At 46.0% G+C, this 17,183-nt stretch overlaps 1 protein-coding gene across 1 annotated transcript in view; it reads left to right on the plus strand.

Annotated features, from left to right (window-relative positions):
* Positions 1 to 15,759, plus strand: part of LOC104472355 (muscleblind-like protein 3) — a gene marked incomplete at its 3' end in the record, with an annotated part of 47,524 nt that extends 31,765 nt beyond the window's left edge. The window contains exons 3-6 of the mRNA XM_010087996.1: positions 3,731 to 3,931; positions 5,350 to 5,586; positions 13,278 to 13,428; positions 15,724 to 15,759. Of these exons, the coding sequence (XP_010086298.1) occupies positions 3,731 to 3,931; positions 5,350 to 5,586; positions 13,278 to 13,428; positions 15,724 to 15,759 (625 nt within the window). The remainder of the gene's footprint in view (positions 1 to 3,730; positions 3,932 to 5,349; positions 5,587 to 13,277; positions 13,429 to 15,723) is intronic.
* Positions 15,760 to 17,183: the final 1,424 nt, after the last annotated feature.

The raw sequence follows: 17,183 nt of genomic DNA on the forward strand, positions 1-17,183 counted from the left end.
ATTCTTACAAGCATTTTAATACTCAACCAGTCTTGTGAGCTGTTACTGGTCTGAAGCCCTCTGCTGCTGTGCTGTAACCTGTTTGCTCAGGAGTTACTGGTAGTGTCTGCATGTGCTATGGTTAAAAAAAAGGTCGTTTGCAAGGAAACTTGCCCCTGTATTTCCTGGATTTGCAATAGCTTTAAAGAGGGCAGTAGGGGTAAGACATACTTGCAATCTGGCTGGTTTGCCCTAGAGCACACCAGCAACTAAGTTGGGACTTTTTTTTTTTTAGGTATAGTCATAATATTGATCTGTCAGGTCTCCTGGCTGGGTGCAATAACAAGAGGTGGATGGGGAGGCATGTTGAGGAGAGCAGTGCTGTTTGGAATAAAAATTACAGTTGAGTTCTGGCTGTGAGGAAGAAACTTGCTCAAATTCCCTCAGGACAGGCCTGGCACAGGGGACCTGCACCAGACGTAAAGGGAGGAGAGATTTGGCTGGCAGCATCTTTATTACTGGTACTGTATCATGAGCCAGACTGGATTTACCAATCCAAGACAGGCAGTTGGGGCTGGCAATGAGCATAGCCCATCTTTTCCCCTCATCAGCCACAATAAATACAGAGCTCCCTGATGCCAGCTCACAAAGGAGCAGTTTTCAGTGCACTTAGCGCACTTCAGACTTTAAAACCCCACGGCTTCTAGGTTTAACGTGTTGAGCAAGGTCTGCCTGTTCTCTGGCTGTGCATCCGCTGAGAACGCCTGCATGGCTGCAAGTGCCAGTCCCCTGCCTGCGGGCAGGGTGTGGAGCAGAACTGTCACTTCAGTCAGCAGCACCAGGCGCACGGTTCAGGTGGGCAGAAGAAGCAGTTATGAAACCTTGGGAACGCTGGAGCAGATGCCAGGGCATAGAAATGGGTGAATGACCAGCAGCAGTGATAAAAACCCATCCTGCTCCTTCCTGCACCCCTCTGCAGGTCTCCAGGATCACGGGTAGATCCTCAATTGCTCTTCATGGACATCGGTCCTCTGCTCTCTTCAGCTTGCGTTCAGCTCCCTTAACCCTTGCCTGTCGTTCCCAGTGAGGAGAGGGGCTGCACTTGAGGGAACAGCCTTGGAGCTACAGGTGGTGTTTCAGGGAGCAGAACCTGTCTCACAGTTTGTAGTGGCTTTGATGGAGGGGCTTGTATATCATCTCTTTGCAAATGTTTCACACCCCTTCCCACCAGTTCCTGGTGAATTCACTCAGTGTGAGATGTTGCAAGCCCCCAGCCTTCCTCCCTGCCTGCACAAATGCCCTGGCATCCTCTGCTTGAGCAGAGGGAGGAACATCTCCCCTCCATCTCAGGAAACCAGCTAGGTCCTCAGGCTGGCTCCTGGTTGTGTTTGAGCCCAGGCAGGGGAAGCCTGCCTTAAAGGCTCTCCTGAAATTTTGGAGCAGTGTCTCTGCTATACCTGCTCTGCCAGGATACCCAGGACTCCAGCTGTATCGGGTGTTGAAAACACATAGGGTAGGTTTGCCCACACATTTGTGCACGCCACGTGTGCTGCAGGGTTTGGGCTACTACAGGAACACAAAACAAATGCTGACAATGAGTGTTGGGCCCCAGCATAACCCTGTGCAGACTGGCCAGGCTGGAGAAACTCCTTAAAATAGTATTTACAGTGCGAATGGTGGCAGAAGTTCAGCAGATGCTACTGCAATTACTGGTGCTTGCACAAAAGAAAACAGTGTAATGGATGCTGCCTTCTCACTGAAACGTTCAGGGAGTCACAGTGTTTGAAGATCCTTAAAGAGCTCTTTCAGCAGCAAAAGGCGTAAAATGTCTGGGAGCCACAGAGAAAGAAGAAAATGATTTAATAAAGAGCTGTGAACTGGAGGATCTCTAGGTTTAATGGTTAAAGTCTCCCATCAGCCGAAGCAGGACTTGATTTAGGCTCAAAAGAATGAAAATTGGAAATCCTTCCAGAGAGGATTATTTGGTTCTGCTGCACTTAAAGCACCCAGTGCTGCTGATTCAGGAGGCCGTGTCTCCTTGTTGTGGAGGAGAAAGTGGAACATACCCTGGCACTGACCTGTCATCTCCTTTCCCATCAGCTCAGGAGCTGCTTGCTGTCACTCTGACCTTATGAGGGGGGTATCATTAAGCTAAATATAGGTTAGGACAGCTTGGCTGGTGTTACTGTGGGCTTGCTTCTTCCAGATCACAACAAGCAAAGTGTTTCCTAGCTTATGAAAGTACTAGGAGGAAGTTGCTGTTGAGAAACACACTGTCCATGTGCGATTTCTTTTCGAAACCCACAGGATTTCTAAAACAGAAGCAAGGAGCTACAAAAATAGAAGCAAGGAGAGGATGATATGTCTGACCAAAAAGAACGCCCGCCCCAGGCCATTTTGAGAGCATGCTTGTGTTTATTGCCAAGTAGAGGCTCTAGCTACTGAGGACAGCATCACCTATGCCTGCAAATGTGAGCAGCTTTAACTGTAATGCAGAGTTCACAGTGGAGCAGGTGACAGAGGGAAAATAAAAACAGGTGCAAGTCACAGGCTCCTTCCCTGGGGGCTGCTCGAACCCCTGCTACAGGAGCAGGAGCACAGCCTTGCAGGCTCTGGTCTTCAGGGCAGTCAGGGGGGATTTTTCATCAGCTGGAATTGGGTTCATTCCTAAACACACCTCGGATCTGGTGCTTTAAAGTCTCACAAACTCCCTGGCTGTAGGGGCTGTTCACAGACTTCAGATGGAGCACCGGCTTAGGAGCTTTGTGTGATCCCACCTGCCTGGCAGGACGGCAGCTCCTTCCCCAGGCCAGGGCTGCTCTGGCCACCAGCGCTGGAGCTCTGCTGCGCTTGCAGGGCCTGCTGACCGCCATGTAGGGATCAGAAGCAGTTGAGATCTTTATGGCTTGTTGTTCTGTCTCCTCATGGGGACATCACTCCTCACAGCATAACTGGGGCCCTGGACCTTGTGCTGGCCCACCGGGGCCATCTCATCTGGTATGCTCTGTCTGTGGCTCTTCCAAGCCTGTGATCCACCTGCTCTTGACAAAGCCATGAGGTCTGGCACATTGTAACACTGCTGAGTTTGGTGTCCTCCTGCTCCATTCCCGTGGAGCATAGGCTTGGGATGCTCCTGCAAAACTGCTTTTGCCTGGAGGCTGTTGGCAGTCTGGAACAAACCCCAGATGTGCAGAATGCTAGATCTCCAAGCGTACTGTAGCAGAGATGCCTTGCCTGACTCTAAATGATCCCGTTTGTCTACCTGAGCCACACTAGCCATGACACCATGGAGCTCAGTGCAGGCTGGTCGTGAATTCAACCATGTAGCTAATGGAGTTATGTGCTTCCAGGTCCTGAACCCACAGCTCACCTTGAGGCATCTGTACAGCATTGCGGTGGAGACATACAGAAGCTGGGACATTTGTTTGGGAATAAGAAGTCTGTTTAATTTGGGCCTGCCCTAATTGCTGGCGTGAAATCCTTAATTGTGTCATTAGACTATAAAGCTCATCAATATGCTTTGATCTGGCAAATAAAGATGCCTTGTGTTCAGGATGAGTCACAAATCTGTGAGTCAGGAGAAACAAATGGATCACAAGAAAATGGTGATAAATGAAAATATTGGAGAGCACAGTATTTTGATGTTGCTAATCAAATTGTTTAAAAGGACTGAAGTGCTGGAAGGCTTTGATGGGTAATCCAAGACAGAGCTTTTTAACTAATATTTTGGTTTCCCTCTTTCTATACACAGACAACGTTTCCTGTGACTCCATCGCTTGCAACGAGCCCCACGATGGCTTTTAGTCCCTACCTGAGTCATGTTTCTCCGGGGATGGGCTTGGTTCCTGCAGAGCTTTTACCAAATACTCCTGTCCTGGTTTCCGGAAATCCTACTGTTACAGTACCAGGAGGCTCTGCTGGGCAGAAACTGATGCGTACGGATAAACTGGAGGTATTTGGACATCTGATACAATACTGCTGATGGGAATGAACAGGGCACGTGGGCCCAGCTTTTGTTCTCTGCTAGAATGACCTGATGCAGCACAGCACAGAGTTTAACTTGCAGCTTTCCTAACACAGGGCTGCTGCTCTCTGCTTGAGCAGACTCTCATGATCCCAAATCCGTGGAAGGCACTGGAAATTTGGGAGCACTTATTCTTCTAATTTCAGTGGGTGTTAGAGCAGGGCTGGAATTGTTGCTCGCTGTGTGTGATCTGCCACACTTAAAAAAATGCAAGTGGATGGTCTGCCATTTCACTGTGTTGCGTTGGAGATGTTTTGAAAGTAACGGACACTTCTCTTGTCTTGAGATGGGCTTATTGAGCTTTTACAGAAAGCTTTAAGCATTACACTTGGGAATGCTGGATAACGGGGCATTGGAAAGACGTCTCCTCCTCTCCCCCCCCCGCCCCAGGTTGGCTGGGCATGTTGGAACTTAGTGTTGGAGGAATTGTAAATGTCTTTCAAACCCTAAGCAGAGGCTCTGCAGGAGATAAGGGCTGAGGACCTGAATTCAAAGGCCCCTGCAGGTGTAAATTATAAAACAGGAACGTAGTAGAGAAGGGTGTAATTTCAAAACACATTGTTTTGTGTTATGTATTTTATATTGTCTTGCTGATTGCTTCACCGTTCCCCACACTCAGTGTACTGGTACATGATCTGCACCACCCGCTATAGTGCTTAACAATTTCTCGTAGTTCCTCAGAGTAAGAAACCTTGCAGATCCATTTTGTGAAACTTTTTTCTCTGCTTTTGATGCTTCACTGCTCATAACTTACAAGGATCTTCAAGATCTTTGTAAAGCTAGCAGTTTTCATAATGCTTTATGAATGCATTGCAGTGTAATCAAATGCACTGTCATGTAAACCCAGGGTGAGTTTTACTGTAGAGGGCAGTGAGACTATTTATGTCAAAGAGGCTCCTCGTATTTAAGAAAAGGTACTTGTTGCAAATAACAGCACCATGCAACATTTAGAATTACATGTGCTGCCTGAGAGTATGCTCCATAACAAATACGTAATCAAGTTATTAACAATTGAGCTTTAGAGGCAGGAGAGGAATCCTGAGCTCCAAAAGTTTTGGCAAAATGACATTAACTTCCTGGGGTTATTTTCAATTCTGCATGAATTCTGTACTTCACTTGTATTTGGTAATTTGCCTTGGTAACATGTTTCATTTTTTCATACCCTCAACCAGTTGTGACTAGCACTGGTTGCCCCTGTGACTGTTGGTATACGTGCTACCCAGGATGAGCATGGATTTAGAATACACACATAGTTTAATGTGGCCAACTGAACTGATATTCTGTATTGAAAATACCGAATGAAGAGTAACTTGATGTTCTGCTCAACAATGTGACTTTCTTTTAAGGTTTGTCGAGAGTTTCAGCGTGGAAATTGCACACGTGGTGAGAATGATTGCCGCTATGCTCACCCTATAGATATTGCAATGATAGACACAAATGAAAATACTGTTACAGTTTGCATGGATTACATCAAAGGTCGATGCTCTAGGGAGAAATGCAAGTACTTTCATCCCCCTGCACACCTGCAAGCCAAAATCAAGGCAGCTCAACACCAGGTGAACCAGACAGCTGCAGCTGCAATGGTAAGTAGAGCTCTTATCAAGCTGTATTTTTATTGCTAAGAGATTTCATTTGTGTCATATGTGTTATGTGTGGAAAAGCAGAGTGCTTTGTAGATGGCTGACTGGAGAGGTGAGAGCATGTGCAATCTGAATCCCATCTCTTCATCCTTTCTGTGTGCTCACCATAGCATGAAGCCCTAAGTGGCATAGTACATCTCACCAGTTAGGGACACAGTGGCAAACCCTGTGATTTTCTGACATGACATCATGAGGTAACATGAACACAAGTGCAGCAGCACCTGGAACCAGTGTCTTCCCTGGCTAAGTCGTAGGTGTCAGTTTAGCTTCCTCAGTACACAACAAAAGCAAAGACTGCCCATCCATTGCAGGGAGATCCTGGCCTGTTGAAGTCAGTGGCAAAATTTCCACTGACTTAAAAGCAGACAAAGATATCAGTGGTTCAAGTTTAGCAAACTTGTGCCTGATACTTTTGTCAAGACTTAGTGAAATGACGAGACTCAAACCAAGGATGATTTCCTGACCTGTTTGATACTTTGGACCTGGTAGAGATGGTCCCACCTGCATTTTAATTTGAACTGTGAATTCTAATAGCTGTAGTTCTAAAAATGAGTCAAGGAAGATTTACCAGATCAAATTCCTAGCTGGAGTAAATGTTTGCCATTCTGTTGAATTTGGTTTAATCACAGCTATTTATTCCGGAGATGAGAGAGCTGGGGAGGGAAGAAGAGGCTTGGGGGATCTTACCCATGTGTATAAATTCCTGATGGGGGGAGCAAAGAAGATGGAGGCAGACTCTTTTCTGTGGTGCCCAGTGAAAGGACAAGAGGCAATGGGCACAAAATTAAATGTAGGAAATTCCATTTAAACATAAAAAAAAAACCAACTTCTTTACCATGAGGGTGATCAAACACTGTAACAGGTTGCTCTGTCCTTGGACATACTCAGAACCTACCTGGATGCAGTCCCGAGCAAGCTGCTTTAGCTGACCCTGGTTTGAGAAGGGTGTTGGACTAGATGATCTCCAGAGGTCCCATTTGGTGATTATTTTTTTTTCATAACTAATATTAAAAAGACTCTTGCATACTTTTTGATTTACAAGTAAGGCTATTAAAATTTTTCTAAATACCCTGTTTTTTTTAAAAGACAGTGAAAGAGGTTGCTTTTCATTCGTGGTGAAAACTAATGCAAAACTGGGAAGATTCTAGAAATTAAGCGACTGCCCTCCTTTTAGCATCAGTATTACCTGGAATGTAATTGAAAAACCAATTTATACTGCAGTATTTGTTTGTCCTGCAGAGCTTATTTGTTAGATTTCTTACTATTTTTATTGTTGTTGAAACAGCAGCCCAGGTCTGTTGAAAAAAAACCTTCTGAAATGGAGCTCTTGTGTTTTTACAATTGAGTCTTTACTTCTTCACTAATTATCTAGGACATTGCTACTTAACCAAAGCTGGTGCATGTTTTATTCATGCTGCTGGCTTCTCTTAAAAATGTAATTAACCTTATTTGTATGCTGTTAGCTAGAATCTTTAAAATATTTATTGATGGCTTGTTGCATCCACCCCTGCTACCAAAACAGCTTACATTATTCATTGACTTTTCAAGGTTTGATGCATTTACTGTACCTGTTCAGGAATAAGACTTTAATAGAGGGAAGAATGGTGCCCAGTTTTCTTGTATCAAAAAACATATGCCAGACAAATGGGTGTACCTTCTAAAATAGGTTTGGAATGACTTCAAATCTAAATCCAGACAATATTTCTGAGAGTCTGAATCCTGCAGTTACTTGACATGCACAAGTAGTAGCTTTACTCACTCCTGCTTGGCCGAAGTCAGTGCAGCACAGTCAGATGAACTGTGTCAGGCTCAGTCCCCAGTTCAGGATGGCACCTAAGCATGTGCTTGAACATCCCTTCTTTACTGATGGCCCTTCCCTTGCTAGAAGAGTTCCTGCTGCCCTCTGCATGGTGTGTAGCTGCAGAATCAGGGCTGAAGCCCGGTGCAGGTCCATTTGCAGGTGCTAATCCCTGAGCGTTTCTGACCCGCTGTGCCAGCCGCAGTGAAGATGCTCTAAAGCATGTGTCCCATGATGACATTTCTTTACTTTTAAAACTTACGGAGGCAAAATTGCTGACTAGCCACTAGGCCAGGTAATTTCTCAGCCACTCCACGTTGTGCATGCCTCATCTTTTTAATATGTTGTGTAATACATTCTTTTTTTTTTTCTCTTCGCCTCCCCAAAATGTTGCTCCCTTGACACACCTCTGCTCGCTGTTTCTGTTACTGTGCTTGACCCCCACTCCCTGGCCCATTGCCATCATGTGCTCGCTGCCTGCTAATTAAGACTCAGCCAGCTGTCAGATCACTGAAGCGACCGCTCGAGGCAACCTTTGACCTGGTACTTGGACCTTTCACCTTCTTGCTTTGCACGTAGCCATCTTAGTCTGCATGGAAAGCCTTCCGCACTTGGTCTGTTGTGTTAATGCCTGGGGAGACTGCCCATCCCGGCCAGAAATGTTGCAGTGTGCATTCAGACATGCCAATCCTGTGCCCCACACACCATCCATTAACCATCTGAGCTTTTCCTCCTGAAGCCTGGATGTGTTTTGGAGGCAGTGAATAATCTTGGGGGGACGCAGCTCTGGGTTTTAAAGTGTTTTCCAAACAGCGGCAGCTTTGGAGTTGCAAGATGCAATGTTCCAGTGAGAATTTAACTCATTAGGTCTGCAGTGTGCTGGATGTGCCAGAGGACTGGGTGGTGCAGGACAGATCCAGCAACTTCTTGTGGTATGCCCGACAGCGCAGCCTTGCCTGGCAGTGTCATGCTGGGAGTGCCCTGCAGAAGGGTGATCTGTGCAATGGGCACAGCCCAAATTTAGGAGGGAGAGAGCTAAGCAGCACCCTCAGAGATCTATGCTGGGAACTGAAGCAGGTGCAGTGCAGGACTGTGGTCGCACGTTCGGCACGCTGGGGAGATGGCTGCTGCTGCAGCTGGCTCTGTCTCTGGTTCCTCCCCCCGTCCTGCAGTGGGACAGAGTGTCAGCAAAGGGACCTCACTCTGGGTGCCTTTGCCTCAGTCTCAGGCACAGGATCCACTCCCCAGGCTTCTGTCTGCAAGCTGTCTTCATATAAGCTACCTTTGATCATTTTCTGAGTCTTAAATATGTTTTACCTGTCTTCATGACACTCATTAGTGAGGCAAAAGCCATCCTCGCAGTCTACTGTCCGTCCTGGATCCATAGAAGACAACTCGTAGCCATTCTCCCCAAGTAACAAGTGATCTAGTACATCCTACAAAAAATGGCTCCTGTTGCCCAGCTGTAGGGGGGAAAGGGAAGATTGGACACAGGAGAGCCCTGAAGCTGATGTTGCTCCCCATTCCCAGAGCTGGGAAGCAGACGTTGATCTGCTCCCTTCCCCTCTGAAGACTTTGTTTTGGTATTTTCTAAGTAGTCAAGGGGCTTCCTTATTGGAGCTTTAGACAGCAACAGTAGGAAGCCTTGCTAGGGACCAGCTTCCGCCAGCTGTTGTGGAATTATGCCATAAATGACCTAACAGCCTGTCACTCCCTGCTGCTCACGGTTGGCACAGACGCATCTCCAAAGCAGGCAGTGACCTAAACGATGCCTCACTGCCCTTTCCAAGAGCCACTTCTCCAAGGAGATGCTGTCTGGTGGAGGATGGGAAAGCCCTTTAACTCCCCTACCCTCCTGACCTCCTCCACTGAACAAAACTCCGTCAGATAAGTTGCTTTTAATAGTCTTCCTGCTCTGGAACATCTAAAGGTTTGCAACCACGTTGTTGGAATATGTCACCTTCTCTGAACCCTTCAGGAAGGCTGCACCAGAGCAGGATTCACCATGGCAATGAAAGCATGTATAATCTTCAGAGGAAACTGCTCAGATTGCTTTTGCCGCTTGCCAGGGAATGGTTGCTACCTCTGCCCTCTCTCTGATAATTTTGTATTTGTCGTGCCTTGGACTGAAGCAGCGAGCCAGATGCAGACACAGTCCCTCTTCACTAAGTGCAAAGGGGTGAAAGTGGGATCTGCTCCCAGGAGACAGTCATCTGAGGGGAAGGTGCAATGAAATTGTTTGTTGCAAAGATTTAATCCCGTTCTTGTCTTGCAAAAATTAAAAAGGAGACAGTTGTTATCCAGTACATGGGAAATTTTGACTTTGGCATGCCATGCGTTTTTATCTGTCAGTCATGCTGAAAGATTGCTGTCCATGCCATGCAGAGAAGTGGCACAAACCTCTTTGTTCAGATGCTCATGTTCCAGAAAAAAAACCAAAAATGGGAGGCTGCCTGGCGTTTTTGTAGCAGGAGTTGTTCATTGGGATCAGTGTGGGCTATCACATGGATACTGAACTGAATTAACCCTTTCACCAGTGCAGATGGTCTGATCATGTTGCATAAGTTGCATACCCTTGTGTGCACACAGGCAAAAAAGAAAGTCAGAAAAGTTACTGTCAAAGGCTACTGCTACATCTGTGATGGGCAGAGCTTGTCCAAAGGGAAATCACAAGCATCGGGATGAGGTAAACTCACCAAGTAAGTTATTTGTTACAAGGGTTTAGTCTAGCTTTGTCCTACAGCGGGGAGGCACTTGCTACAGGATTTGGTAAGGTTGAAATGTGATGAGGAGTCTCCCGTTGCCTTTTGTAGGTGCTGCAGGACACGCTTGAGGGATTCCTTCAGATCCAGGACATGGTGCAAGACAGAAATGTTGTATCCCCTTGAGCTGTTAAAATTCCCTGCAGGTCCTGAGACTGATATAAAAATTCTGGCCCGTTTTAAATGAGACACACTTGTTTGCTCCTGTGTCCCTGCCAGATCCTGTGCAGGACCTGTATTGGCCCAACTTCATCACATGCAATTTTAGACACCTCTCCCGGGCACTTGTAGACAGACTTTTCAGTGAGTGTGCTCCTGGTGTGAAGCTCTTGCCTCAGCACAAGGGCTGGAGAAGTGGTGAAGCCAGATCCTTCTGCTCCCCTGGGCCCTCCTGCACCTTAATGTCTAAAATAAGTTGTCAGCAGGAAAAGCTCCTGTACGAATGCTCCCCCAGCTGCCGGGATGGGAGAGGTGACCCAGGGGGCTGTGTCAAACCAGAAGTGGACGGAGAGTGGCTCCTGAGCCCACATGGCAGAGCCGGCCTTCAGGCTGCACAGCAGCTGCTGCAGTCTGCTTGTTTCTTTAGAAGACTCTGGAAATGTTGCATTTATTTGGGCTTCTGCTGTTCAGGTGTTTCCCAAAGGCACTGCTCAGGGAGCAGCAGTGGGACTGCCGTAGCTCCTTTCTCTCCCTTGCTCCCAGGGGCCGTAGCAGGGTAGGAGGAAGGCTGATGTTAAACGATGGGGTTGTCTGTTGTGACTTGACAGCCCTATGGCCAATTGGTGTTTGTGTGCTCCCCCTGACTGCAATGCTGGGCTCGGGCATTGTCCTGTAAAGAGCCAGGACATCATGGCAAGGTCTCAAAGCCTTCAGCTGTTCTGCTTTTGGCACTGCCATTATGGGATAATGGGCTTTTTGGGGTGGTGACAGCCTTTGGCCAAGAAGCAAGGAGTCAAAAGTCCATTATGTGCCTGGCACAGTTGCTTTGCTATAATTAGTAATTTTTTTTTTTTCTGAGGCAGATTTTGGAAGGATCTGAAAAAGAATGTTTAGCAATCAAGCACAGTAAGGGGCATGAATTTAAGCAGCAAGTTCTTCAGTCACTGTAAATCTGCAAAACATCTCTGATGTACGTGGAGCTACCCCAGTCTCTGCAAGCTGCGGGTCTGTCTTGTGCCTGGAGGAACATTCATGTAGCCATCATTAAATAGACGAGATGTAGATACAGTCAGATTTAACATAGATAGCAATGAAGACTTACCTAGAAATGGAATCTCTTAGATCTTTACCTAAAAGACTTCATCCTAAAATATGGATCTTAAGCAAAAGATGTTGGTGTCTGTGTCTGAGAACGTTGTCCTGTGTTTTACTGCTGTCTTTTGGTACTAGCCAGAAGAAATATGGAAAGATAAGTCCTAACGCTGGCATTGGATGCCTGCTAGCAATAGCAGAGAATGTGTGCATGTCTGAGAGCAGTTTTGCAAATGCAATTTCTTCTTCTAATTTTATTTTTTTAATATTAAAACCACCCAAAAACCACCATGAGAATAGAGATAGGATGGAGTAATGTTTTGCCTGGAAGTATCTTGCTTAACATTTCTCAGATGAGCAGTCTCCTATAGCAAATTAAATTTAAAGTGAAACCTGTTTCTAGATGGTGACGAACTGTTGCAAGCTTTCAGTTGTGTTCTATTGTGTGTTGATCTTCATAACACTTTAAAATCTCTTTACATGTGTCCTTTCTTCTGAGTACTGTGTGTTTATACCCTTAAACCTTCATTAGCTGGACCTCCTGCATTGCCCACCTTTCACTGTGACCTATAAAAAAAAATAGGAGTGATAACCCTATTTTTCAGCCATTGCTTTGCTACATGATGTAGACTAACAACTAGGCAGAAATGACCTGATTCTGCATGACTTCCACGTGCGTAAATCTCATTGACGTCAATGGAGCGTTACGTGCAAAAGGACTGCAGGGCATAATTAAGAAGGACCCCTTTCTATCACAATGTGGAGAAAAAATGTGGTTTCTGCTTGGGTACAATGAAAAGCTGTAAATCACTAGAAACATTCCTGTCTCCTAAGAACTTGATGTACTACTTTGCTGTTGAGACATGCTTGGGTGAATGATGAGTAACTCACTGAGAAGAGTTCCTGAGTTGGGTTAGTGCTTTTTACCAAGTCTGATCATGAAACCGGTTTGACGGGCTGGAGGAAGCTCGGTGGTGTGATAGAACAAAAAGAGAGGATTTGCCTGGTAGCAGGGCCCACCCATATCTTTGAACACCAGATTTGTCAATGGCCTTTTCCACTGTTAATAATGAGCAAGCAGTACTTAGCTGTTGGAGGCCTTCTAGAAGTTGGGAGCAGGTTCAAATCTGCTGGTGGTGAGCTGTGCCACTGGTGCAGGCAGTGGAAAATCAGGCATGTTCTTGACCATGTTGCTCAGCCTTACGTTCCTACTAGGAACGTAACATTATGCGTATAATTGGCAACAGCTACTGCTTTACCACCTGGACACATGGGTCAGCTGCATACAAGTGTGCGTGCTTCCATGCTTCCGCACATACACGTAGGCAGGTGTTGAAACAGGCAGAGGCAAGCATCCCTTTTTTTCCATGGCATTTGTTGCTTATGCTAATCTTCTTGTTTTTAAGTAGTCATCTACTATATTACTCTTAGCTGGTACGTTTTGGGTTTTTTTAATGCTTGTTGCCTGCAACTGCTATTCATAGTGTCCTCTCCAGGTGATCGCCTCTCCCTTTCCTCCTTCTTGTGCTTTTTTTTTCCCTGTGTGCCCAAGTCAGTCCTGCAGAAAAGCTCCCTTAGCATCCCTCTTCCTTCTCAGCTCTGCCCCTTCTCCTGGTACGTTTACTAACTGCTCACCTAGTGAAGCTGTGGTTTCACCTACCACTTCTACTGTGGTTTAGCTGCTTTCCTCTTTCCTGTCTCACTAAGTTGACACAGTTTGCAGGTAATTTGCAGCCAAGACCCCTTATTATTTATTGTATGCTTGATCTACCTCTGGGCCCCTTTTTTACTCCACTTGTCTTTAATGACTCCCTTATTCACAGGCCCTGCCGCCTGGTGCCCTTCAACCTTTACCAAAGAGGCCAGCACTTGAAAAAAACAATGGTGCCACCACAGTCTTTAACCCAAGCGTTTTCCACTACCAACAGGCTCTAGCCAACATGCAGTTGCAACAGCCTACATTCATCCCTACAGGTAAGTGTCTCCTTGCTTTCCCCAGCATCCTAGTTGTCTTTTTTATGACCAAGGCATTGAGCTAATGAACAGATTTTAAGAGTCCTTAGGAAAAGAGTATCAGTGTGTAGTTCAGTGTTAAAAATTGCTGAAAAGTTAACGTTTGTTGTTTGACTTTTTTTCCTTCACCTACTACTATTCAGAGCTTTTCACTTGTAAAGATCCCTTCTTAGCCTTTTTTCTTCGGTTTTGGGGTTTTTTTTTAAGCAGTCAAACTAAGAAAAATTCTGCATGTTTCTTGAATTCATACTTTCTGTTTCTCCTCCTTATGGTTAAACTGGTTAATCCCAAATTAATTCTTTGACTCTTGTGTAACACCTTTACATACTCATGTTAAAATGTCTTTTACCTGCTCACTTGAAGCTGCAGGTATCTTTCTGAGCTTCTTCTCAGTGACCTACATATTCCAGCAGCCATGATGTTTATAGAGGGAACGGTTCATCTTTAGTAAATACAAATTATGTAATCCTCTTTAAAGGCATATATTTCCCTCTTGCTTGCCTTTTGACCAGTATGATAGCCTAAGCTTTTTAAAAGCAATTTAACTCCTAGCTTTTATTGTACCTTTAAGGTCTCAGAGTAAAATTGAAAGATGCAGTTCAGTAATTCATATAGGACTGGAATATTGACGTGGCAGATGTGACTGCTGACTAGTCAATTAGCCTCTATTCACTGCAACCAAATGAAAAACAAAACCTGCTTAGAGTAGTAAGTGTTGTAAGTGGGTGAATTAGGAATATTCCAGAGTTGAGGGCTTGTTTTTTAGTATCATTATTATCATTGCAGAGCATCATAAGAAAAAGAACACCCAATGCTTTTAATGTGTATTCACTTGCCAAATGGTCTTTACAGAAATATACAAGGTGTTTCTCTGGGCTGGCCCCTCGAGGTGAACACGCAGTGTAGCTGCACCTTCGCCTTGCTGTTCCTTTGGGTCAGTGGAAAGGCTTTAGAGACAGTCCGATATGGAGACTAAACTGTGTCTCAGGTGTGAATGTGGGTCCAGAGAGCTGAGACCTAAACCCTGTGCTCATGCGCCTTTCCAGTTCTGAGAGCGCTTAGAGACACTCAGAATTCAGCAGCTGCCAAAGTGTTCTTCCAGGGAAGTGGAGTCTTGTACAGAGAGACGGAGGGAGGGACTGAGGTAGGAGCCTCCTGCCGTGTGCTCTGCAAAATGTTCTTGGAGGGGATGGGCTGAGCTGACCTTACCACACTCTGTTAGGTGCCAAGCGAAATACTTCTGCAGGAAACACTGACACCTTTGAGAATGCCAAATGCCTGAGCTGGCTACGTGCTCTTCTTCCTTGAGGTCACAGTTGCCAAAGTTGACATAAGGACATGCATTTCTGGTGTGAGCACCATAAATTAGCTTTTGCCCAGCACTCTCACTGTGCTGTTGTGCCTTGTCTCATGACAATGAAATTACGCACAGAGCTGATGCGTAACAGGTCTATTTGCTGGCACCTGCTCTCATCTGAGGACATTAATGCTGGGCAGAGCAGCAAATTTCCAGTCAGAGGACAGATCTCAGATGAATTTACTTTACGCATCCCTGTTTTCCCTATGCATCAGCCTACAGATCTGTTCTTAGCCTTTGCAGTGCTCTGGAAGGCAAAGCAGAGAAGTGGCATGTAGCAGCTCACACCGTGGGGAGGGGAAGCGAGCTGTTGCTTTCCTTAGTTTCTCCTGTTCAGTTATTGAGAGATCAGTATCATGGGTTGCCATGGGGGGGAAAGTCAGGATGTCTATTGAAAATGGCGTTATTACTACAGTTGTTTCAAGTCCAGAAAAAACCTGCCTCTTTCAGCTTGAACTAGAGACTTTGAATCGCAGTCCCTGCTTGCAGGAGTAAATTGCTTTTGGAAAGTCAGTTTTAACATGAGTGTGATGTTCCTCTAAGAGCAATTTGTTTTTTGCTGACATGAACAGAAAAAAAAAATCGACATACCTGATACAAAAAACAACTCCAAACAACCCTGATTTCTAGGATAGATCGTATAATTTAATATCAGGTGGGAGAAGAAATATATTCTCTACTACCCAAGAATTCAAGAATTAATTTGGTTGTTATGATCTCTTAAAACTGAGTTTAAACTATTTATGTACCAATATGCAGAATCTGTTTGCATGTGCTTAAATACTGAATGCTGCAAAGAGAATACCTGCTTTTTAGTTAAAGTGATTTCTAACACTGAAGCTTCACTAATGAAATATCCCTTTTGTTCATCTTTCCACGCTTCAATGCATGGTGTGCAGGGTCAGTTCTGTGCATGACACCCACTGCAAGCGTTGGTAGGTTTTTCTACACAAACTTCTCAACTTTTTCTAATCTGAAAGAGACAGCAAGTTAGTATGCATCAGTGAGAACCTGGGTGACTGAGTGGTGTGACTGTCTATCCGCTGTCTTCTCTGAGGCTTAAATGATTGTATCTCTTTTAATTTCTGTGCAGTGCAGTGTTCCGTGTGACTAATAAGAGAATTCAAGGTGATGTGTTCCCACCCCTATTTAGTTCTGCTGCAGAGAGAAAAATTTGTCACTTAAATGTCTTTACAACCCATTTAAGTCATCCAACAAAAGGAAATAGCAATGGGAGGATCCTTTTGGTTTGGTTTTTTTTTATCAGGCATCAGGTGGATTAGAGTGGAATTTCGGTTTTCCTTCTGAGGACATTTTAGGATAGTGGTGTAATAAAGGTACTAAGGAGGAGCACATCGGGGGTCAGCCCTGCCTGAGCAGGGTGCTGCTTGTGCAGCAAAAGAAGCAGGGCTTAAACTGTGAACTGGCTGAAGATGCATCTCTTTAGTGGAGTGTCAGCTGTGCAAGTACGAGGAACCATAGGGAGATACTGCTGCTGGTGTACCTGGGGTACAGTGAGGTGACAGGGCTGAACACATGCTCATTGCTGCTCCAGGGATCCAGTACGTTCAGGCTCAGAGTCTGGGTCTTATTGAGAACCTGTGCAGGTCTTGGGGCACAGTAGGGTGCATGAAAGCTGAGCTTTCATCCTCTAACCAAGGTTATACAAGACTACCAGCATCCAGATGTGTGCGTGCTTCAGCCAGAGGGGGAGAGAGGCAGGAGGAGGAGCCCTGGGGAGGGTACAAGGCTTTTGGGGAGCAGGTCTAAAGGCTTTGGCAGGAATGACTAAGCACTCTGCTCTCGAACCTCCCCATCCCTATAGTGCAGGGAGGATACACCGCTTGCATGATGAGGAGCTGAGCCCTTCAGACACACCTCTGCCTGTAGGAAACCCTAACCCACATGCTCCAATGTCCCGTGGCTGGAGCGTGCCCAGCCCGCAGGCACGCGTGCTCCCTGCCGGGGCCAGACGTGGCTGCTGGGGTGGAGGGGAAGGCAAGTCTGCTTCCCTGCTGCATGTTTGTGGGGATGGCTGGGCCTTCCTGTGGGCTCCCCGGCCCCACAAACCCCCCTGGGTTTGGGGGATGCCCATGAGTGCCCTGGAACATCCCCTCCAGCACCATTCTCTGCAGGATGTGCAGCTTCAGGAGGCTGCTGAGCTCCCTGCTGCCGTGTTGTCCTTTCGGATGCTCTTTCTGCAAATCGTAGCTGTTCAGATTCATTTGTGTATTTTTCCCTCTCGGCCCCCTCCCCTCTCCATCCCCCCCTACCCAGCAAGAGGGGAGTTTTGCCAAATCCTGTAGAATTAGGGTGGAAAGGAAGCACACTGAATTTGTACGGAGAGAGCTTGGGCTGC

This window comes from Pterocles gutturalis, unplaced genomic scaffold, assembly GCF_000699245.1.
Source record: "Pterocles gutturalis isolate BGI_N339 unplaced genomic scaffold, ASM69924v1 scaffold16736, whole genome shotgun sequence".
Taxonomy (NCBI): domain Eukaryota; kingdom Metazoa; phylum Chordata; class Aves; order Pterocliformes; family Pteroclidae; genus Pterocles; species Pterocles gutturalis.